Consider the following 23,593-nt stretch of genomic DNA (forward strand, 5'->3'; position numbering starts at 1 on the left):
GGTTTTGAGCCAATTAAGCATTAGAACAAGCCCATCAAGCCCAATAACACTCTCGAAAAATATTTCATTTAGGTACATTTTTAAAAATATTGTCCGAGCCCTCAAAAAGTTCCTCGATTTGATAAAATTTACGTACCGATTAAAAATATGAACCAGCGAGTAAAAATACCCACCAAAGCCCAATTTTCGAAAAAACCCTTAAAAACACTTGATAATGAATAATTAAAAGTAATCATCTAGTAAAAATTATTATTCCTGATAATCGCCGGTCTCCGTTCCTCGATCGAATGCGAAATGCAACTTAAAACCCTAATGAGTGAAACTTTAACATAATCATGAAATGAACCCTACTCATGCAATATCCATGCATTAAACGCATAAAAATCATTAAACAAATATTTTAAATAACCTTAGATTGCATGCATTCAGGTTACGTAGATCGAATTTTCTGGACCTTACAGTACTACCCATCCACTGAGCCTTGGCCTTACATATCATCGTATTAATCACAACCAACTCTCATCCTTCAAAACATTTAATCATATTAATCATTTATAGAAATCATGCATATACATAAATTTTTCTTTTAATCAAGCATGTAACGTATTTTTCATAATTACGTAAAAAAAAACATAAACATGATACATAAGCATTAAAAACATGACAAATCGTGCCCAGGACAATGCCAGGACTAAAACCTCAACCCGGGTGCAAAATGATCATTTTGTCTCTTGAAACCTAAAATGACCATTTTACCCTGAACCTCAAAATTTCGACCCGAAACTTACCAAACTCCTTAAAACACCTCAAAACATATTTAAAAGCATTTCTTAGACGTAAACTTGAGCATGTTTCAAAACTTAATCGATTCGTTTTAGAACTTGGACTGAGGTCCCCGTTTTAATCAGAATTAACCCGAAATCAACCAAATCTTTCCAAACTTAAAATCATAAATTCATTCCTAAGACCCTCTAATTTGAGTCACCGAAGGCCCTCAAAACCTCTTACTGAATTTTCCAGAAACAAAAACTCGAAAACACTAGCTACCAATTCTCGGCCGTAGCTCGATATCTACTGCAACTTACTGAATTTTCCAGCAACAAAAACTCGAAAACACTAGCTACCAATTCTCGGCCCTAGCTCGATATCAGCCCTGATCAGACCCAAACCAGACCACCTAGGACCAAGAACAAACCCTACTGGACTCAACTAACCATAACTTGCAGCCCCACGAACGCCCCAACAACCACCCTTCGATCGGTCGGCTTCGTGACCAGCTCCAGCCATGTTCGAGCCATCTTGGACCATGAATTCAACCCACCATGGTCTGGTTCATGGCTAGGGATGGCCCTTGCACAGTCGGCTCGCTCACAACCCACCTATCTATCTTAAAACAAGACAAACGCTTGGCCCTCAACAAATTCTGGACTTCTCACTCGACTCCAGCCTTATGACAGCACTTTACCACCAAGAATAGCCCCTTAGCGTCAATAACTGGGCAGCCTCTCACGCGAATACATGAAAACGTTAGTTGCACAGAAGATTTACGCATATACGTGTCAAAACCTTTACAAAAACGATGCTATAGGAGGGACCAAAGAAATTTCGTGCAAAAATATAAACAAAAACATATAACATGGTGTAAATGATGAGAAAATAGATACATGTCGTGTCTTAGCGATAAGGTGATCAAAAACTCGAAGAACTACGCACGGGACGTGAACCGGAGGGGCGGGAAGAGAGCTTTCTTTGAAAACTGAAGGGCTGCTGATTTGCTGCTGAAAACTCACGTGGAGGCTGTTGGTGGAGGGTGAGGAACGGTTGCTAGGGTTTTATTAGGTTTAGGTTTAGTGTAGTGTAGTGTATAAATAATAAACAAAGCACTAATGGGCTCTTAATTGAACTTTAAAATGATTAAAAAGGTTTTGAGCCTATTAAGTATTAAAACAAACTCAACAACTTCAATAACACCCCCAAAAAATATTTTGTTTATGTAGGTTTTTGAAAATATTGTCTAAGCCCTCGAAAAGTCCTCCGGGTCGATAAATTTGTGTACCGACTAAAAATATGACCCGATGAGTAAAAATACCCAGCAAAGCCCAATTTTCGAAAACGTCCTTAAAAACACTTCATATTAATTAATAAAAATTAATCATCCAATAAATATATTTTTCCTGATAATCCCCTGTAGAGCCCGTAACTTAGACTACGTATAAGCCATGCATAAGTCCTAGCATTTAAATTAAAATAATTTATTTTATTTGCATGGGTATTTAAATTCTTTAAATTTATTTATTTCATGCAGTAGTTTAACCTTCAGCTTTTCAGTAAATTCAGTGAGGCCGGACCGGAGTTGGAGCATAGAGATAAATTTTAATAATTGGGAAATATTACTAGAATTTATTTAAGCTAAATAATAAGTGATTTTAGTGTAAAATAAAGTTTATGGGATTATCTAATTAAGTTGAGATAGAATAATAAATAAGTTAGATAATCAGATCCTTAATTCCATAATATATTTATTGGGTAAATTAAACACTAGAGATTTAAAATACAAGATTTTAGAAAATATTTTTCCCATCCATTATCTTAGAGTTTTCGGCCCCTTCATTGATTTAATTTGAGGATTTTGCCAATCCAATTATTTAATTATCTTCCCTTATCCTTTTCTTGGGAGATAATTCTATCATACTAAATCTTCAATATTGATAATTAAGCAATATTCCATCCCATTTTTCTTGTTAAGAATCGGCCCTCTCCCCCTTTGAAAGATTTAATTTTGATTGTTGCAACTCATTCTTTAATTATCTCCTTAAAACTTTTCTAGATAGATATCTTTCCCAACTTTTAAATCTCTACCAAATAATTTAATTAAGCCATTTTTCCCTTGCACCTAGACTTATATTCGACCCTATGCACCCTCTTTATCCCATCAAAAATATTTTGATATCAAACCATTCCCTTTATCTCACAACTAGAAGATAGAAATGATTTCTCCTATCCCAACAATATTGCAATCTCCTATATTATCTTCCTAGCCTCCCTCACCTCTCCCCATTCTCGAAATTCAGATCACAATTTAGAGTAAAAACCGTGAGTTTTCAGTAGAGCTTTAGGGTAGAAAATCGTGTGCATCAAGAGAGAAAAGAAGGAAGGAAAAGCGCTCCGTCTCCTCCGTGCCGCGTCGTCGTCATTTAATTCGTTTTTCATTCAAAAACGAACCAGGCATGTCTAGATTCTTTCAAAACCTCAATCAAGTCCTATTATCATTTATTTATCATCACATGATCATTTTGTTGTGCAAAAACCGAACACACACATCAGATTTTTTTTTTTCAAAAGAAACACATGGAGATTTTTTTTTTTCGGTTTCCTTGTGCACCTCACGCCTTTCTGAGTTTTGATGGTTTCAGGTGGATGGCTCGACTCCAGGCTTCCAAGGCGACTCCTAGACACGTAATAGGATGCATTAGGATCGTGTTTGTCCATTCATGCAGCCCCCATAGCGCTGAAAACTCAGAATTTGACAGCAACTTCCATGCGCCCATTTATGCTCTTCGAATTTCGGTTTTATGTCAAGGGGATGGGATCTGATCCTAGCTGCCCTAGGGCTCATAGCCATGGTTGGATCACTCCCCTAGCATGTCTAAGACGTGACTAAGTCGCCTTTTTGGTGGCTTGGTCCATGGCCCATCGGTTTTTAAACAAACAACAAGAACGGCCCCTCCCCTCTCGGCTTTCCCTTCTTTTGACAGCAGCATGTATTTCGAGTTTTGTGGGTTGGTGTGGATCTTGGTTGGCCTATGGACCTTAGCCACGGTTCATACCATGCCCCTAGATGTTTTGTGGGTTGGTGTGGATCTTGGTTGGCCTATGGACCTTAGCCACGGTTCATACCATGCCCCTAGATGTCTAGATCGTGCCATGGTCAATCAAAAGGCCACTGGAACGACACGAGACAGTAATCGAAGCAACACACCACACACGCACGCATGAGGGCCCTCGGTAAGAACTTTCGTGTTGGTTCTGGTATGGTTCGAATTGTGGCTGGCCAAAAGCCCTTAGCCATGGTTTGGATCATTCCTTAGGATGTTGGTAAGGGTCTCTGGTCGGTGGTTCACGCCCCAATGTCCAATAGACTCGAAAACAACACAAGACAAGCGAGTGCACAACTGCTGGAAATTTACAGCAAGTTGATGTGTCGTTCAGAAGGCCCGTTTGAGTTCTTGGTTGGCTTTTAGCCTATGGCCTTGGACTGGACAGTGCCTCATTGAGTTAGGAAGGTCATTTTTTCGACCGTTCATCATTCGGATCATTTTTGAGGTCGTGCGAGAATTTACGGTGCGACGTGCCAAATTGACTCTCGAAAAAGCGTTTCACGTTTTGGCCTCCGTTTCACATGAATTCGACCCTCATCATTTTAGGAGCATAATTTCAGTATGCTTAGCGTATTTTAATCATGACGTGATGACGGTCCAGTGTTGGTTCGGAATCATGATTAAAATACGGAGTCGTTAAGCGTAATTGTCAAAATTTTCAAACTTTAGTGCATCATTCATCCAAGAAAAATCTATTGCATATTTTACATGGCGTATTTAGGTCGCAGCGAGCCTGGGGACGATCCATTCCAGTTGGTAAAATTTTTACAGGATATTTCATCATGCCAGTTAATTATATTACGTGCATGAAAATAGAAAATGACTATTTTTGAGATTTATGCGATATGGTTTGTGGTTCATTCACTATGTGGGAGTATTACTTTATACGGTCGCCAGTGACCGCTCAGTTCAGTTTGGTACCACCCGGTCGCCAGTGACCGGCCAGCTCAGATCAGTTTCAGACTCCCCGGTAGCCAGTTACCGATAAGTTCAGCTTAGTGCAGTGGCCACAGGCGTAAAACATAATCTCAGCAGAAAATTTTACCAGTTATTTCAGTACAGGGCTCCAAGGAGCAAATATTTTTACTATGATTATCAGTTCAGTTATGCACGTATTATAATTGCTCAGTACAGATTATTTTCAGTGTGCCCATGACATGTTAATTTTATCCCATGCAAATTTTAGTATTTTCCTGTTAAATGCATGCTGAGTCTTTAGGCTCACTAGACTTGATTGTTGTAGGTACTGATGAGCAGGGGACCAGAGCCGGGGACCAGTGAGCCAGCTTGGGTCGGCAGTAGTGGCACCCGAGGACCTCAGTTTCAGCACGTGCCATTTTATTTTGATGCTCAAACATTTTTTTTAAGTTGTTGGATATTCTTAAAATATTATTTTTGGCAACTTTACTTTTCTTCCGCTGCTACATTTTTAAACATTAAACGTTGTTATCGGGTTAGTGATGAATGAGGCGTTTTAATTATTTTAAAAAGAAAATTTTTAATTTTCCGCAAAATTACAAGCAAGGATTCTCAGGCCATCACATCCCCGGTCTCCGTTTTTCATTCGAGCGTGAAATGCGACTAGAAATCTTAATGCGTGAAACTTTTAAAATAATCATGAAATAAACCCTAATCATACAATAATTATGCATTAAATGCATAAAAATCATTAAACACATATTTTAAAATAAAACCCTAGATTGCATGCATTCAGGTTACGTGGATCGAATTTCATGGACCTTACAGCTATACAAATGTAATACAAAATGATATTAACTTAGCACGAAATGATCCTTAAATGATCAGATAAATTTTTTTAAAGTGTGCTGAATTGATTCGGTTTTGCTCATGTATATGAAGGATGTTGAAGATTTAATCTTATCAGAGACTCCTCTATTTATACTTTCAGAAATAGATCCGTTTAATCAAATGTGTTTGTTGGCTGTTTAGTCCATGTCAACGCTTTTCTGACAGTTCGTACACTGTTGCGATCAGTCTTGACTTGTACACTACTGCGATAAGTCTGTTCAGACTGCTTGATGTGGACATCAATTAAGTGTTCTGACGTAGACTGATTCAGGGTAAACTGAGATTCGATAAACAGATATATTTACAAAGTTATTTATTCAGTTTAGAAATGTATCAGTTTTGTTTAACGGTATCAATTTATCTTGAATTATTTTGTCTTAATATTATATGTTATCCACAAAAATATGCCAAATTCTTGGTCCAACATAATAATTTTTAATAAAAACTAATTTTACAATATCTTCACAAACAATAATAATAACTAATAATACGTAATAAATAAAATTACAAAAACAAAAAAAATAATCTAACACATAAAAAATTTTCTAACATAAATAATAATTTCATTTATAAATTTAATATTTAATATAAATAATTTATATTAAAGTTGAAACAGAAATTTACTAGCAAAAACACAAAAAAACTTCAAGTTAATTAAAAATTGTCATGAAATATTGAAAAAAAAAATCAAATTTTTTTGAAAATTTAGGTATAAGAAGATGAATGAAGAAGAAATGATGAAAAATTATGTGCATAACTCTTCGATTTATATGAGAAGAAAAATAGTTGTACATGTGTATGATTATATCCCTGAATAATTATTTACGCTATAGTTTTACAGTCTTTGAACCATTAATTTTGCATTCTTTGACACATGCTCCACATTCTTTGATTAGAGTTAGGGGTGCAAACGAACCGAATCGAGCCGAATAATAGTAAAAAAGTCAGGCTCGAATTCGGCTCGAAATAGGTATATTCGAGTTCGAGCTCGATTCGAAGTTCGATAATTTCAAATATTTGGGCTCAAGCTCGGCTCGAAATGAAGTTCGAGTTCGAGTTCGGCTCGAAATATTCGAATATATTCGTAAACTATTCGAATTATTGCTCGGATATTAAAGTTTGAAAGCTCGAAATGCTCGAAATATTCGAAATGTATATATATATATATATATATAGATATATATATATATATACAATTATATTATATTAATAAAATATTAAGGCTCGCGAACTATTCGCGAGCTATCGAACAAAATAATTTGGGCTCGAGTTCGGCTCGAAAAAAAGTTCGAACGTGTTCGAGTTCGGCTCAAATTCGATAAGTTCGAATACGAATCGAATATTTATCGAGCCGGCTCGAAAAACTCGCGAACATGTTCGGTTCGTTAAGTATACAACTTTAATTATTTTTTCTAATTAAAACAAGTCACACTTATTTTGTATATACAAATAATAATACAAATTACGTCTATCAAATAAATCTAATTTGCTTTTAAAAAAATAATATTTACATGTTATTTTATCACATCAATTCAAGTGACGTGATACCTTAATTTCAGGAAGATCTCCGTCCAAGATTTATAAAGGAAATTTATATTACATATTTTATTTCTATCATTCATATAGTGGTCATTATATATTCGTTATGGATTAAAACACAACACTAGATAATTGTAGAGGCTCGAGTGAATCGAAGAAGAAGGGAAATTAACAAAAAATTATTTTCGTTCTTCAAAATACACGTCCTCTTTGTATAGACAAAAACTTGTGTGAGATGATCTCACGTGTCGTATTTTATGAGACGGATATCTTATTTGGATTATCCATGAAAAATATTACTTTTTATGTTAAGAGTATTAATTACATTTTATTGTGAATATCAATAAGGTTGATCCGTCTAACAGATAACGATTCGTAAGACTGTCTCACAAGAGACCTACTCGTTTATGTATCATAAGAAATTCCAAAAAAAAATTTGTTTGAGAATTTTTGGAGTGTGAGTATATGTAATGAATCCTACTCCTTTATCACAAGAAACTACTCCTTTATTATTATTATTATTATTATTATTATTATTATCATCAAAATCGAAAAGATTTAAATTTGTGCTTCCTTAACTAAGAGATCGGCCCCCCTCGATAATTATCCAACAACATTTAGATATCGTTCATTTCATAACCCATGACTTTAACGAAAATAGGCAGAACTATCTATCATACACAGTCGCAAGAACAGTTGATTTACATTCGTATAGATTTGTTTACGGTGAAATGAAAGAAGCTATACGGCTGATCAAATCCTGGGCTTTGTCAGTCTCAGGACTAAAGATGTGAAAGCAATGGTCTTCGCCTTCAATCTCAACCAGCTTCAATTCACCTTTCCATCCACTCTTCTTCACTTTCTCCACATAAGCAAGCCCTCTCCCTGCCAACACATCCTTCTCAGATAAACAAACAAGAATTCTCGAGCATCCCAGAGACGACAAACTCGGAGCTCCATCGATTAGCGGATTAATAAGTGGGTTGTTTATACCATTATCAGCAGATGGGTATGCAAACAACCACAATCTGTACAGTAAACTTTGCTCTTTGTCTTCTTTCGGTTCCGATCCGATAGGGATCGAGCCCCAGAAAAATGGATGGGATAGAAATGCACCATATATTTTTGAATTCTCGGGTAGAGTTTCTGACCCTGCACGCATAGCTACGTAATGGACTATGTTCCCACCAGCACTGTCCCCGCCGACGAAGATTCTAGAGAAATCTCCATGATCAACGAGCCACTTTTCCTTCTCGGAAAGAGTTTCTTCCGTGTTATGGGAACATACCCATTTGAGGGCGTTCCACGAATCCTCATACGCAGCAGGGAGTGGGTGTTCCGGCGCTAGTCTGTATTCGACTGATATGATGAGAGCCTTCGCTTCGGCGGTTAGTAGAATCATGTACCGGTGGTCCAAGGATGAGAAAGCGGATCCGATGCAGAATCCACCTCCATGGATGTAAAGTAGGATGGGTCGTTTTGGAGAGGTACCTGCAGTGATTTGTGGAAGGTAAATCCTGGCGGAGATGCCAGGCGGGATGGAGAAGATGTCTTTGGAGGATACGCCGGTGTTGGGATCCTCCGGCGAAGGGGGGACGTAGGGAAAGCTCAACAGGCGCTCGACGGTGCCGTCGGCGTAGTGTTTGAGGATCGGCGAGAGATCGGTGAGGATTTCTTTGGTGGGAGAGGCCATGGCAGACTACTGATAATGTGAATTCGTTTCTTGGAAGTGTGGAAAGTCTTTGGCCCGACAACTAAAGCAAATGATCGGTACGCTTGCCATATAGACTGCAAAACGAGCCAACTAATAATCGTAAAATATTATTTTGATTTGTATTGTGTGATTTTATTATATTAAATAAACATTATATATTTTCAAAAAATATATTATTATTTATACTATATTTTAATTGATTAAAATTTAAAGAAAATTTTAAAAATTAAAGACGGTACAGCACGCAATGTATTTAAGAATTAAAAACGGTACAGCACGCCATGTTAGAAAATGTGGTTGAATGATAATTGAAGAAACTTCTTACTAACACGTTTTCTTTTAAACTTGTAAACAAATTTAATATAAAAATATAAAAAATTATTGAAAATCTTAAAAAAAATAAAAACAATATTTAATGTCAATATTCTATACATTAAAAAAAATTATATAAAACTCGGCATTTTCAATGTTGATGTAAGGTACCGTATTTTGAACTACTTAAAATTTGCGGAAAAAATAAAAAATTTTCTTAAATAATAATAAACTTTCAAATTGTGATAAAATAATCTGCTCGTCTGAAATATTTGAAATGAAATAAGTATAACCAAAGTTTGCAAAGCACTTTTTTAAACATCGTAAAGTAATCCCGTGAAAATCTGAGTATTTGATACGTGCATAAAAAAATTTCTTAAAACGTAAGCGGTCCTTGGGTTTAGCCTCCGCGTAGTCCGAGCCAACTCACTGATCCCAACCTCTCGTCTCCTCGTACTCGTTCTCACCTGCATCGATCAAATTTAGTGAGTCTAAAGACTCAACATGTATAAACTGAGAATAACATGTAATTCATAATAAAACCACATGTATTTTAAAGTAGACCCTATATACTTAAACTTGAACGTACTTACATAAACATAGACGTGTCATCATATCATAAAACATTTTCATAAACGTACTTGCATCATTCATACGTGAACATACATAATCATCATCATTTTTCGTAGAGGTATGTTTCAAAGCAAGTGACTCATACATAAATGTGTCTGATAATACTAAACTATAGTACTGGAATTGCAGGGATGACTACTACCACATACATGAGATCCTCAGTCATGCTTTACCGTTTTTGCACGTCGAACATATTATTAAATTATCCATGCCGGATGATAGGGATGTAAATGAACCAGATCGTTTGCGAGATCTTCGAAGCTCGGCTCGATGAAAAGCTCGTTTAAGTTTGTTTGTTAGTCATACTAAACAAGCTCAAGTTCGATTTTGAGCTCGAAAATTTAATCAAACCAAGCTCAAGCCTAAAGATATTCGGCTCGTGAGCTCACAAACATGTTCCATAATAGGCTCGCGAGCTCGATCTCGGCTCGTTTAGGTGGCTCGTCCTCGAGCTCGAGCTCGGCTCGTTTAGGTGGCTCGCAAACATGATTTTGGAATGTTCAATAATATAGTGATTTATGTTTTATTTAGCTCTTATTTGTGTCGTTTTGGTTATTAATAAATGAATTCACATTTTTATTTCTGATTTAAAATTAGTTTATAAATATATTTAATTTTTAACAAGTTCGATTCAAACTCAAAATCGAGCTCCATTCTATGCTTATCTAGCTCGAAAATGAGACGAGATCAAGCCAGGCTTGTAAAACATGCTAAACGAGCTATTAATAAATCAAGCTCAAGCCTGGCTTAATTAACATGCTAAACGAGCTTTTAACGAACCGAGCTCGAGCTTTTCTCGAGCTCAGTGATTTCAATACAAACCGAGTTTGAGCCTGATAATAGAAGCTCGAATCGAGCTCGAGCTCGAGCCTCGAACAATCTTAAACAAACCAAGCTCGAGCCTGATACTGTTTGATTTGGTTTGGATCGTTTACATCCCTAATGCCGGCCCAAGGCAAAAAAAAAAAGTACTTTTTTCCAGAATGCTTGGTGCTCGGGCAGTAAAATCTTGCGTCCGAGTGCCGCCCATGCAAATTAAGTTTGTCTTAACCCTTAGCTACTCCATTGATTATTTCTTGCATATTTAATTTGTCAAAACTTTAGCTCAACTTATAGCTCCCTTTTTGGCCTTTTTAGGACAAACTTGGTTGAGCTGCTTTGAGCTGAAAGATCGAGTCCTTGAGCTGGGGTTTTACTCCTTCTGTGTCAATACTTCGATAGATGTGGTTACTTGTAGCTTGACTTCCGGTTGAGCTAATCCCCGAGCTTTGAAGTTGCTTCCTCGAGTTAAGTTTAGTGAAAATCCAAGTAATCATTCAAGTTATTTAGTTAGAACAAACATTTTTGAGCTTAGTTTGAGTTAAATTCCATGTTTATATTACTTACTTGATTTGATTCGGATCGTAAAATCTTGGGTTCTCACATCTCTCCCTCCTTATTAAAAGTTTCGTCCTCGAAACTTGCATTAGCTTGATCTTTCGAACAGATAGGGTATTCTGATCACATACTCTCTTCGAGTTCCCAGGTGGCCTCTCTTTCAATATGATTTGACCACTGAACCTTGACATAAGGTATCGTCCGGTGTCTCAACACTTGGTCTTTTGTGTCCACTATTCGGATAGGGACTTCTTCGTATTTAAGTTCTTCGTTGAGTTTTCCTTCAATCATCAGTGGTGTCACCTTGAGTACGTGACTCGGGTCTGGGACATACTTCCTCAGTTGTGAGATGTGGAATACATTATGTATTCTGGACATGTCTGGTGGTAACGCCAATCGGTAGGCTAAGATTCCTACTTTCTCCAGTATCTCAAGCGGTCCTACATATATCGGATTTAACTTTCCTGATTTACTGAACCGAACTACTCATTTCATGGGGGAGACCTTGACATAAGCTTTTTCTCCAATCTCCAACTCGAACGGTCTTCTCTTCAAATCGGCCCAACTCTTTTGCCTATCTTGGGCTGCCTTAAGCCTTTCCTTGATTATGACTACTTTATCAACGGTTAACTGAATAAGTTCTGGTCCAGTAACAGCTTTTTCTCCAACCTCGTCCCAATATAGAGGCGACCTACACTTCCTTCTATACAATGCCTCATACGGAGCCATCTCGATGCTACTGTGATAGCTGTTGTTATAGGCGAATTCGATCAGGGGTAACTGTTCACTCCAATTTCCAAAAAAATCCAGCGCACATGCCTTCAGCATATCCTCAAGGGTTTGAATTGTCCTTTCGGTTTGGCCATCAGTCTGGGGATGATAGGCAGTGCTGAGAGTAATCTTGGTTCCCATAGCTTTTTGGAAACTCTTCCAAAATCTTGATACCAATCTTGGGTCTCTATCAGACAGTATACTTGTCGGAACTCCATGTAGCCTCACTATGTTGTCCATATACAAAGTGGCTAATTTATACAAATTATAATTTATCCGCACTGGCAAGAAATGGGCAGATTTGGTCAATCTGTCATTGATTACCCAGATCCCATCGTGACCCTGCCTTGATCGTGGTAGTCCCACTACAAAATCCCTGGAGATATTATCCCACTTCCATATTGGTATCTCCAATGGCTGTAAAATTCATCCAGGCCGTTGATGCTCTGCCTTGACTTGTTGACATGTTAGGCACTTGGAAACAAAGACAGCCACGTCTTTCTTCATTCTGTTCCACCAGTAATTATTTTTTAAGTCTCTGTACATTTTTGTACTCCCTGGATGTATAGAAATTCTCGATTTATGTGCCTCGGTCATTACCTCTTCTCGAATTCCACCGATTTTTGGCACATACAATCGTCCTTTCATCCAGAGTATTCCATTTCCATCAATTTGAAATTCTGGAGCTTTTCCTCCTTGGATTTGTTCTTTAATTTTAAGGATGGAGGTGTCTTGACTCTGCTTCAATTTGATGGTCTCTCGGAGATTTGGTTGCACTGATAGGGAATTTAAGTTAACTTTCCAAGGGTTTCTCCGGCTCAACGCATCTGTCACTTTATTTGCCTTACCCGGATGGTAATTGATTGACAAATCATAGTCCTTGAGAAGTTCCATCCACCTTCTTTGCCTCATATTTAATTCTTTTTGAGGGACAATATACTTGAGGCTCTAGTGGTCAGTAAAAACTTCCCATTTTATTCCATAAAGGTAGTGCCTCCAGATTTTAAATGCAAATACTACTGCGGCTAACTCCAAGTCATGAGTGGGGTAATTCTGCTCGTATGGTTTTAGTTGCCGTGAGGCATAAGCAATTACCTGACCCTCCTGCATAAGCACACACCCTAATCCTCCCTTTGAAGCGTCACTGTAAACAGTGAAATTCTTACCATCCTCGGGAAGAACTAGTACTGGTGTGGATGCGAGTTTTGTCTTCAGAGTTTCAAAACTTCTTTCACACGCTTCATTTCAAATGAATTTCAAATTTTTCTGAGTAAGTTTGGTGAGTGGAATGGCTATCGAAGAAAATCCTTCCACAAATTTTCTATAGTAGCCAGCTAAACCCAGAAAACTCCTGACTTCAGTCACTTTCTTTGGTTGTGGCCAATCTTTGATTGTCTCTATCTTCTTAGGGTCTACTGACACTCCTAATTCAGAAATTATATGACCTAGGAATGCCACACTTTTTAACCAAAATTCACATTTCTTGAATTTGGCGTATAGTTCTTTTTCTCGAAGTGTCTGCAAAGTGAGAGCGGACGAAGGTAAACCCTAAACCTTTGGTAGTACTAGGGAGTACTGGTTTTGCTAGTCGAGCATGGTAGTATTGATTGAGTATGCTTTTGATGCGTAGGCTTGTGCTAGACCTGATTAGCGGTGTTGCGTAAGGCTAGGCTTGCTGTGATAGAGGTACGAAAGTACTATCCGAGATATCCTGGTTGAGTATACATTCTTATATGTGTTGCATGATTATGTGGTGCATTGATATATGTCATATGATGCATGCTATTATGTCACGTTTATTACTGCATGTTGCATTTCATGTTGAGCCGTATTCTCCTTCGAGATAGCCTTTGCTGTTGAGCTGTATCTCTTTCGAGATAAGCTATATCTTGGGGCCGCTCAGCCCTGTCTTGTGGACGCATGGACACCGAGAGTACACAGTGGCCGACGGGTCGGGAGGGCTTCGGTGGTCCGGGACATTTTAGGTCCAGATGCTCTTTGTGTTCTTCTTCACTTCGTGAGTACACAAAAATATCATCTATGAAGACAACCACAAATTTGTCGAGGTATGGTTTGAACACTCGATTCATTAGGTCCATGAATACTGCAGGAGCATTGGTTAGGCCAAAATGCATTATCGTGAATTCATAATGTCCATATGTTGTCCTAAAAGCAGTTTTAGGGATGTCTTCCGCTTTGACCTTCAACTAATGGTAACCAGATCTCAGATCTAGTTTTCGAGAAAACTTTAGCTCCTTTTAGCTGATCGAAAAGATCATCTATTCTCGGGAGTGGGTACTTATTCTTTATGTTGATCTTGTTTAACTCCCGGTAATCAATACATAGCCTCATGCTTCCGTCCTTTTTCTTTACGAAGAGCACTGGTGCTCCCCACGGGGATGCACTAGGACGAACCTTCTTCTTATCCAGTAATTCTTGAAGTTGCTCCTTTAATTCCTTCAATCCTGCTGGAGCCATTCGGTATGGTGCCTTTGATATGGGTGCAGCACCAGGAACCAAATTGATTTCAAATTCCACTTCCCTATCGGGTATCTCTCCCGGCAATTCTTCGGGGAAAACATCTGGAAATTCTTGAACAATTGGAATATATTCCAACTGTGGGATTTCTTCCTCTTTGACTTCATTGATTACTGCCAGATAAATCTCTTCACCACCTTTTATGGCTTTCCAGGCTTGTGAGGCAGATAGTAGAGATTTTCGTTCTTTGGATTTCCCGTGATATATGACTTCCTCCATAGTCGGAGTCTGAAGTCTAATATCTTTCTTTTGACAGTCTACTATGGCATGGTTTTTAGCTAACCAATCCATTCCAAGAATGATATCAAACTCAACCATATTGAGTTGAATCAATTCCACTTCAAAAGTTTGTTTGCTGATACAAATTTTACAGTCTCGATATACTTTTTGGGTTTCAATTGTTTTACTGGCAGGTGTTGCTACTCTTAACGGTTCACTAAGAATATCATGCTCAAGTTTAAGCTTCTTAGCAAATTTTCTAGACACAAATGAATGTGTAGCACCACAATCAAACAAAGTATATGCATGCATTTTATTGAGTAAGATGGTACCTGCTACCACTTCGTTGGTATTTTCAGCTTCTTCTTGGGTTATTGCATAAAACCGAGCATTAGTCTTATTTTCATGTTGTTTACTGGACCCCGCACCTTTTTCCTTGTTGCCTGGACAATCTTTAATTTTATGACCCACTTTTTCGCACTTAAAACAAGCGTCTGTCTTCCGATAACATTCTCCAAAATGCTTCCGTCGACAAGTATCGCACCACTTTCCTTCGGTGTTGCCAACACTGTTAAAATTTCCTCTTGGGGGTTCACTTGAATGATTCGGTTTCTTAAATTTGGGACCATTTTGAGTAGTTTGGTTGACCAAAGGTCTCTTATTCCTGTTTTCATCCTCACGGCGCTTAATATCTGTTTCTACGCTCATTGTCGCGCCCATCAAATCCGCAAAGTTGTTTGGTTTGAACACCGCCAAAGCCGATTGAATCCGGCTGTTCAGTCCACTTTTAAAACGATGCATCTTCAAGGTTTCATCGGACATTATTGTTGGAACGTAGGTTCCCAAGTCATTAAACTTTGAAGTATATTCCATCACGGTCATGTCCGGTGTCTGCCTGAAACTTTCAAATTCATTCAGCTTCTGCAGACGAAACTCGGCCGGATAGTATTGCTTCAAAAACTCTCTCTTAGAAATCTGCCATGTGATATTTTCCACTTCGGCTAGAGATGGTGACACAGTTTCCCACCATTTTCGTGCTCTGTCTTCAAGAAATGGTATTACAACTTCTACTCTCAATTCTTCAGGTACTTCAAGTAGGTGTAATTGCGATTCGACATTTTTGAGCCAATTATGACCGACTTCCGGATCTGGGTTCCCGTCGAAAGTTGGAACTCGATTTCTTCTGAGGGATTCATAATGGTATTTAATCCCACGCGGTTGTGGTTCTTGAGGTGGTTGAATAGCGTTAGTCAATGGGTTTACGAATCCTTGCATTGTCGCTGCTACGATAGTAGCTATTGCCATCATATCTTCTTGGCTGAGATTTACTCTTGGGGGTGGTGGTGGTCGGTTTTCATCTTGGTTGGCGCCACGAGGGTTACGATGGTTTCGGGGTGGTCTGCCTGCCATTTCCTATAAACATATATTTTATTAATTTATTCACCATAATGTAAAATCAAAATATTTTCATTAAATTTTGAAATTCATACAATCAAAAGTTTCAAAACAACTGATTAAATAATTCTGAATACAACCAATGCCTAATCTAGAGTCCTTTCTCTACTCGTCTATAACTTCTCCGTCTCCTACCGCTTCATTAATTTCTTCTTCCACATGGTTTTCCTCTAGTTGTTCCATGAGTTTTTCCATATTGACCATTTCATTATGTAGATGCTCGATGTAATTCTGCAATTGTGTGTTGTGGTGATCGAGGTTGTTTACTTGATCCTTAGTCCTTGTATTGTTGATTGACTTATCTTCTCATCGATCTCTTGCTCCTCGATTCATTCTTCCAGACAGCGCTGCGTTTTGAGTAGACTATTATCTCGGATTTTGAGCGTAAAAATCCGATCTTGCGCTTTCTTCAACTCTTGCTTGGTGATCTCGTGCTAACGCTCTGAATCTAGATGATAAGCAGTGTATCATCTAATATCTTCGCGTAGTTTCTTCTCTTCCACTCTGGCCTCACGAAGATCTTCCATCATACACACGTTATTCTCGTCCAACTGGTAGTTATCTCTCTCAAGTTTATCATTCTTTTCTTTCAGTGTTTTAATTTCTGACTCCTTTTTCAGAAGTTGTTTCTGAAGTTCATTTATAATGCTTTGAAAGTCCATGTTGTTTTCCTATAAGATAAACACATTTTTTTTATAAATAAGATACTCATCAATTTTTAAATATAGAAAGATAATATAAAGTTTCAAAATAATTTGGTACACATAGTATTTTCTCAGTCACAAGTTTACTACAATCAAGATACTTTATTATAATGCTAATCTAATCGTACATCTCTCCGTCGTCGCTATCACTAGTGCTGTCATCTCCGGCCACCTCTATCGGTGCTACTTCCTCTTCCTCCATGTTATCTATCACCAAATGTAGGTAGTTGTTCTGATCTTGAAGTCTCTCCATGGTGCCGTGGAGCTTGGAGATTTACCGTTCTTTTTTTTTGTTTAACTGTTCATGACGCTGACGAGCCCTAACAGCACGTCCTCTTTCGGTTTCCACCCTCTCAAGCAACTCTTTGTTCAGTGAAGCCAGACGCTCAATGCGAGCTGAGTCGGTAGGTATCTGAAGGAGTTGGCTCTCAACCAAGTCCAAATGGTGAGTAAGTCGCTGCACATCGGTCTCCAGTATATGCCTAATCTCACTAAGTTCCTGTTTTTCCAGTTTCTCTCTAGCCAGTTGCGCCTTCAAAGTCGCAATCTCCCTAGCTTGATTATCTATGGTAAGCTGACGCATACGAAGTGCAGCTTGAGCGCGATTACGTGGAGCAGCCATTTCCTAGGATAAAAATGGAAGTAAAGCGTCAGAATCGTATAAAGGATAGAAAGGCACAAATAGTGGAAAATATCAGAATTTGTGGAATGATCAAAGGAATAGATTTTTGAAGTCTATTCGAAATTTAGGAAACAAATGGAAGTTGAATTTCAAGGACAGATGAATATTGGACTCAAATTGGGATACACCAGGCTTTTGCCAAAATTTGACTTCGCCAAATTTTGTCTATCAAAATCTCCAGCGGGATTATGAACCTGGTGGCTCTGATACCACTTAAATGTCACGCCCGAGTCCGAAGCGTCGGTGACATCCGGCATTGTTTAACAATTACTTGAAAACAATTAAGCCTCGTATCGAGATGCCAAAACCAGTCTTTTTCATAAATTAAACATTGTCTTTACATTGACAATAGAATTAGAAATACATCGTAGTTTCTAATAGTGGAAACGAAAAGAAAGCAAAATATTTAGTTCTGATCTTGATCTTCAATTCACCAACCCCAGAAAGCATCTTGCTCTTCCTCATTCAGTTGCTCCTCATTTTTATCTGAAATTTGTAAGGGGTGAGTGTTTTGGGAAACACTCAGCAAGTGGGGGTCGATCGATTCCAAAGGTACATATAGAACTTAATTTTCTTAAAACGTTTTTTTAACAGACTTTCAAAACTTAATATTCTTAGCTTATCAGGACAGAGACAAATCAAATATACGACAGAATTCATCAGATGATTCAGAACAATTCAGAAACAGATTAAATCAATTCAGAACAGAACAGGCAGAACACTGTTACTTATCTCATTTCCATGGTCAAATTGTACCCAATATGTTAGTCCTCTAAGGGGTGAGGCCAGAACATGGTTTTATACCCACCAATGGGGGCCAGAACAAAACTACAATTCTCGTCTCATTTCAAATTCGAATCGTAAAAGTGCAACAGAATTCAGAAGTAACAGATCGAACTTTTCAGATCTTCCGATTTCAGAGTTTTCATACGGACACAGCGGAATCAACGAATTTCGAAGCATAGAAGAGAACACATAATCGATCGAAATTTAAAACAGAACATATAATAGTTTTCGAAAATGAAGACACACATACATGCATGTCATGATATACATATTCAAGTTCAAAAATACGAACGAATATATATCAAAAGTGATCGAGCAAAACTTGCACAGTAAAATCCCCAATAAAAATATGATTTTGTATGCTCAAAATTAATCGCAAGTGGACGATGTCAAGTTATAATATAGTGTACGTGAGTACGAGTATCGTTCCACTGAATACTGTGTTTAACAATTATTATTCTAGTTATTAAAACTTTAGCAACGAAATTTGAGTGATTATTTTATAACTAATAAAACTTAATAAAACTAAATAAACAAGTTCAAGAATTTAATGATAAAATATGAATGCTCGATCAATTGATTAAATTTCAATAATAAATGAATTTGTTGGGAATTCTGGTTCACCTACCCCTTATTAATTAATTAATTCGTTCGATCGTGATCTACGCTTCCGACAGGATTTCCTGTTCAATTGAACACACTCTCTCGAGCTATGCCAAACTAATTCTACTCAGTAGAGTAATTAAATGTCTTTAATTATTTACCAAGAGTGAATCGCATTTCGATTTATGAAACCCCCTAGTTTTCGACCCTAAGGACTATAACTATCGGCACGTATCCAATTTCATATGTCTATGCAAATTGTAGATCCGCGGATTATACTACTCGATCCTATCACTAGTTATTCTCTCGAACTCACTCGTGATATAAAAATGTCGTTAAAGTTAGCTACGCTCGAACGACACAATGAAAATCGTAGTACAATCAAGAACAAAGCACAAATCAAAATATAAATTAACTAAATAACAGTTTGGGGTAGGATCCCCTTAAATCCCAACGAATATTAAAGGAGATAAAGAGAAAACGCTGTTGAGTTCTTGTTCCGGTTCCGTTGAGCTATCGCCTGCTACAGTGCTCTTCTCCTCCAAATCGCGGCGCCTCTTCTTCCTCTATTTTCTGTCTCCCCCTCGTATTTTATTCGTGCGCGACCTTCAGATTTCTTTTCGTACGGCCCAATTCAATTGCAAGTTAAGTGGGCCCCCTCAATTGTAATTCTCTTTCTTCAATTCATAGCTTTTCACGTGAGCCCAAAATCTCAAAGTCAAAGTCGGCTCTTTTCCGGTCAAAATCGGTGGGCTCCACTCTTTCCATGGATTTTCTTTCCCGATAGCCTAATTGATATTTCTTGCGCGCGTCTCGCGCTCGAGCAGTCGAAAATGGCCGCTCGAGCGCGGACCATTCTGTCCAGATTTTTATTTTTCAGCTGTGTTTGATTCCATCTTTTTGTTTTTGCAATTTTTCTGTAAAATAATCAACATAATTAAGGAGTGACTCAAAAATATAAATTATAAACTAAATGGATAAAATACAGACACAACAAAATAAAATTATGCAATTACGGACTCAAAATAACGAAATAAAAACACGTAAAAATCACATATATCAAAAAGCCCACTTACACTTGCAGATTTTTGTACGAAGCTTTCCTTCTAAAAATTTGGGCAGCACTTCGGCTTAACTTTGATAACTGAGGTCTTCGATCTAGCAGCACTTCGACGCATAATTCTAGCAATTGACTTCACGAAAATTTCTTCCTTCTTCCTTGCTAGCCTTGGCCGAAAATTGGGAGAGTTTGGTGAAGGGGAGTGGGCCGAAATTTTGGTGTTTTGAGGGGAACTTTTGGTGTGAGTTTTGAAGTCTAGCATGTAGTATTTATAGGCAAGAAAAAACCTTCCACCTAGCCCCATCATGGCCGAAATCTTGGTCAACAAGAAAGGCTTGATTGCTCATTATTTTGGTTCAAAGATTCATTTATTCCTCAAGCTCTAGGATGATTACCCAAACTCCTATGCATTCTTCAAGTTCTAGGATGATTATCCCAACTCCCAGGCAAATTAAGCTTGTCTTAACCCTCAGCTCCTTCATTGATTATTTCTTGCATATTTAATTTGTCCAAACCTTAGCTCAACTTATAGCTCCTTTTTTGGCCTTTTTAGGACAAACTTGGTTGAGCTGCTTTGAGCTGAAAGATCGAGTCCTTGAGTTGGGGTTTTACTCCTCCCGTGTCAATACTTCGATGGATGTGGTTACTTGTAGCTTGACTTCCGGTTGAGCTAATCCCCGAGCTTTGAAGTTGCTTCCTCGAGTTAAGTTTAGTGAAAATCTAAGTAATCATTCAAGTTATTTAGTTAGAACAAACATTTTTGAGCTTAGTTTGAGTTAAATTCCATGTTTATATTACTTACTTGATTTGATTCGGATCTTAAAATCTTGGGTTCTCACATTATATATCGAACGTTTTTCTGGAAAGTCGGCCGAAAATTCACAGTACTCGAAATGACAGCAGACTCGGTTTTGAGATGTAAAATTTTGATCCGAAATCGTTTTAAACATTTTTGCTCAAACTTTTGCATAACATACACAGATTTTTCATACAATATACATCAAAATAGTTACTACGACAAGATTGATGAAAAAATAAAAGAATATACATGCCTTTGATGATTATACTCACGAAACGACGATACCGAAGCGGAAAGATGCGAGAGTTGATCCGGAACGAATTGTGGAACGATTGTTCTGCTGAAAAAAATCGAAACAAGGGTGGCTGCTGGGGAAAAGCTTGGAACCCTAGCTAATCTTATAAAAAAAAATAAAGCAAACAATGTGTGTGTGTGCAAAAAAAACCGATGGATGTGTGTGTTTAAGTGTTAATGTGTGTGTGTTATAATTAGGGGTAATTAGGGGCTAATTGGGTTAATTAAAATAACAATATAGCATGCTAATTAAAAGTTAATCCTATACTAACTCATTACTAACTTTACTAAAAATCCCATAATTAAAATAAAATACACAATTGACCACTTTAAAAGTTTTAAAAATCTCACCTAATAAATAAATTAGGTTTTAAAATTGCTTGAAAACTTAATAAATCACTTAAAATGACACCTTCTTGACTTGAAATAAAATACCACATTTTACAAATCGCTCAAGTCGTCATCGATCTCTTTTCTTCGATCCTGCATCGAATAATCACCTGAAACATGAAACTCAAGAAAATATTTTAACGTACGTCACATAAACATAAATAATTTAAAATAATGCATGTAATATCCCAAACTTTTAGTATTTTATTGTATATGATATTATTTTTGGTTGGGTCCTTAGTAAATATGGTTATTGGATATTCATGGTTTATTATGGTAATGGATATTTCATATGGTTTGATGGTTGAGATTATGTGTAATGGTTATGTTTATTAGAATTGTTAAAATATGGTCATTGTTTATGTTTATTGTTCTGCTATTATGTTCATAGTTGGCGATGATTAAGGAAATGAATGGGTAGAATATAAAGTTGTTCTTGAGCCAAATAGGAAATGGAAGTGCAGAAACGGTATGACAAATGTGGCATTAGTTGTGGTTTTTAGTATAATGTTTTGTATATTGATCCAATTGATGGAGGCCACTTCCATTAGAAATATAAGATATATGACTATAACTTTCATGTTTTGAATTTTGTTCAAATCATTAGGGAAGACGAGCCAAAAGTGGCCCGAAGTGTGTTGTGTGTATCGTTGTTCCTGCACTGACACATGTTGGGAGAATGGGCATAACTTTTTACTTAGACCTTCAAATGACATAAGGTTAATTGGAGATGCAAGAAAACACATTGAGCTACAACTTTCATGTTTACCACTTTGGCTAATTCGGAAGAAAAAATTCAGTTTTGGTCCTTGGCAGAGGGTACACGGACCACTACACGGGGTCTGGATCTTGCCGTGAAAAATGAGTGATTTATAGCGTGTACACGGACCCATACATGGAGGGGGGCACGTGGTCCATGTATATGGCATAGAAAACATGTTTTTGGAGGTATTGGAGGCTTATAAACATGATTCTATACTAATCTACTCATTTATGTTTTCCTCCTTTCTCCTCCATCGTTTCTTATCCCTTTTCCTTCTAGTTTTCTCTCCTTCAATTTCCTACTTCAAGTTCCAAGCTCATAGTTGATTTCTTAGCTTATTCCACTAAGATTTCAAGCTACAAGGTAAGATTTCTATTATTGGAGTTGGAAGGGTTTGAGATATTGAGGTTTATATCGAAGGGTCAAGTTGAATTGATTGATTCCTTGAATTATTGGTAATGAGTTATGGTTATTAATGTGATTATTGTTGTAGGAATCATTCAAGATCATCATAGCAACTATAGTGCTTGTGGGTTGTAAGTTGAAGATTTTCCTTCTAATGCTCACATGATATATATGTATATAAGCCATGTTTATTGATGTCTAGCTCATTCCATTGTTAGATTATTGATGTATGTATTGTTATTTGTTCATTGAGCCAAGAATATCATTGAATTCATTGATAAGGAGCTAGTACTTTATTGTTGCTTATCAAGTGTTTGTTAAAATGTCCCAGTGAAGTTTTCTATGATTAAAGCCAAAGAATGATAATAATTCATGTATGTCATTGGCCAATATCATGATTATGAGTATCTCTCACAGTTTTGATATATTTATATATCAAAGAGATACTATCCACAGGTCACAGAACTATCATTTCCTTTCCTTTAATTCATGCCATGATATAACATCTATATTGCCTTGATTATGTATTGTTCATTGAAGATGGTATTGTTCGATTTTCATTGCCATTGCCATAGCCATGTTTCAAGCCAAGTAATGTATATGTATTTGTTATGTACAGCTTTCTGCTTACTGAGTTTTATCTCATTCCAGTTAATGTCATGTGATGCAGGTGATAAAAAGGATTGAAGTGGATTGTCCGAGGGGGGAGAAGTCATATAGCAAGTTGAAGGGGAAGACTTTTGAACTTTTGTTATGTAACCATTATTTTGGTGAACATTGAAAGTTTAAAATATCATGTATTTGGTAACTTGAATCATGTGAGAAAATGTGGGGTGATTTTTGAAAATATGTTGATGATGGT

At 37.2% G+C, this 23,593-nt stretch overlaps 2 protein-coding genes across 2 annotated transcripts; both read right to left on the bottom strand.

Moving 5' to 3' along the window:
- Positions 1–7,792: 7,792 nt before the first annotated feature.
- Positions 7,793–9,027, bottom strand: LOC140831768 (2-hydroxyisoflavanone dehydratase-like). Its single transcript, XM_073195518.1, has one exon. It carries the CDS (start codon positions 8,917–8,919, stop codon positions 7,948–7,950), a length of 972 nt encoding a protein of 323 aa, XP_073051619.1. The 5' UTR covers positions 8,920–9,027; the 3' UTR covers positions 7,793–7,947.
- Positions 9,028–11,748: 2,721 nt separating this feature from the next.
- On the bottom strand, positions 11,749–16,449 carry LOC140831382 (uncharacterized). The gene is made up of 5 exons (XM_073195134.1): positions 16,381–16,449; positions 14,449–16,203; positions 13,129–13,242; positions 12,634–12,981; positions 11,749–12,450 (listed from the first exon to the last, which is right to left on the bottom strand). The coding sequence occupies exons 1-5, from the start codon at positions 16,447–16,449 to the stop codon at positions 11,749–11,751; spliced, it is 2,988 nt and encodes a 995-aa protein (XP_073051235.1).
- Positions 16,450–23,593: the final 7,144 nt, after the last annotated feature.

Source organism: Primulina eburnea, chromosome 5 (assembly GCF_022965805.1).
Source record: "Primulina eburnea isolate SZY01 chromosome 5, ASM2296580v1, whole genome shotgun sequence".
Lineage (NCBI taxonomy): Eukaryota > Viridiplantae > Streptophyta > Magnoliopsida > Lamiales > Gesneriaceae > Primulina > Primulina eburnea.

Coding starts and splice junctions, on each gene's coding strand:
- LOC140831768 (XM_073195518.1), bottom strand. CDS start 8,919: ATGGCCTCTCCCACCAAAGAAATCCTCACCGATCTCTCGCCGATCCTC.
- LOC140831382 (XM_073195134.1), bottom strand. CDS start 16,449: ATGGTCAATATGGAAAAACTCATGGAACAACTAGAGGAAAACCATGTG. Junction 13,243..14,448: donor AATTACTGGATAAGAAGAAG/GTTCGTCCTAGT, acceptor GAAACTCTGAAG/ACAAAACTCGCATCCACACC. Junction 12,982..13,128: donor TGCTTATGCAGGAGGGTCAG/GTAATTGCTTAT, acceptor ACTGACCACTAG/AGCCTCAAGTATATTGTCCC.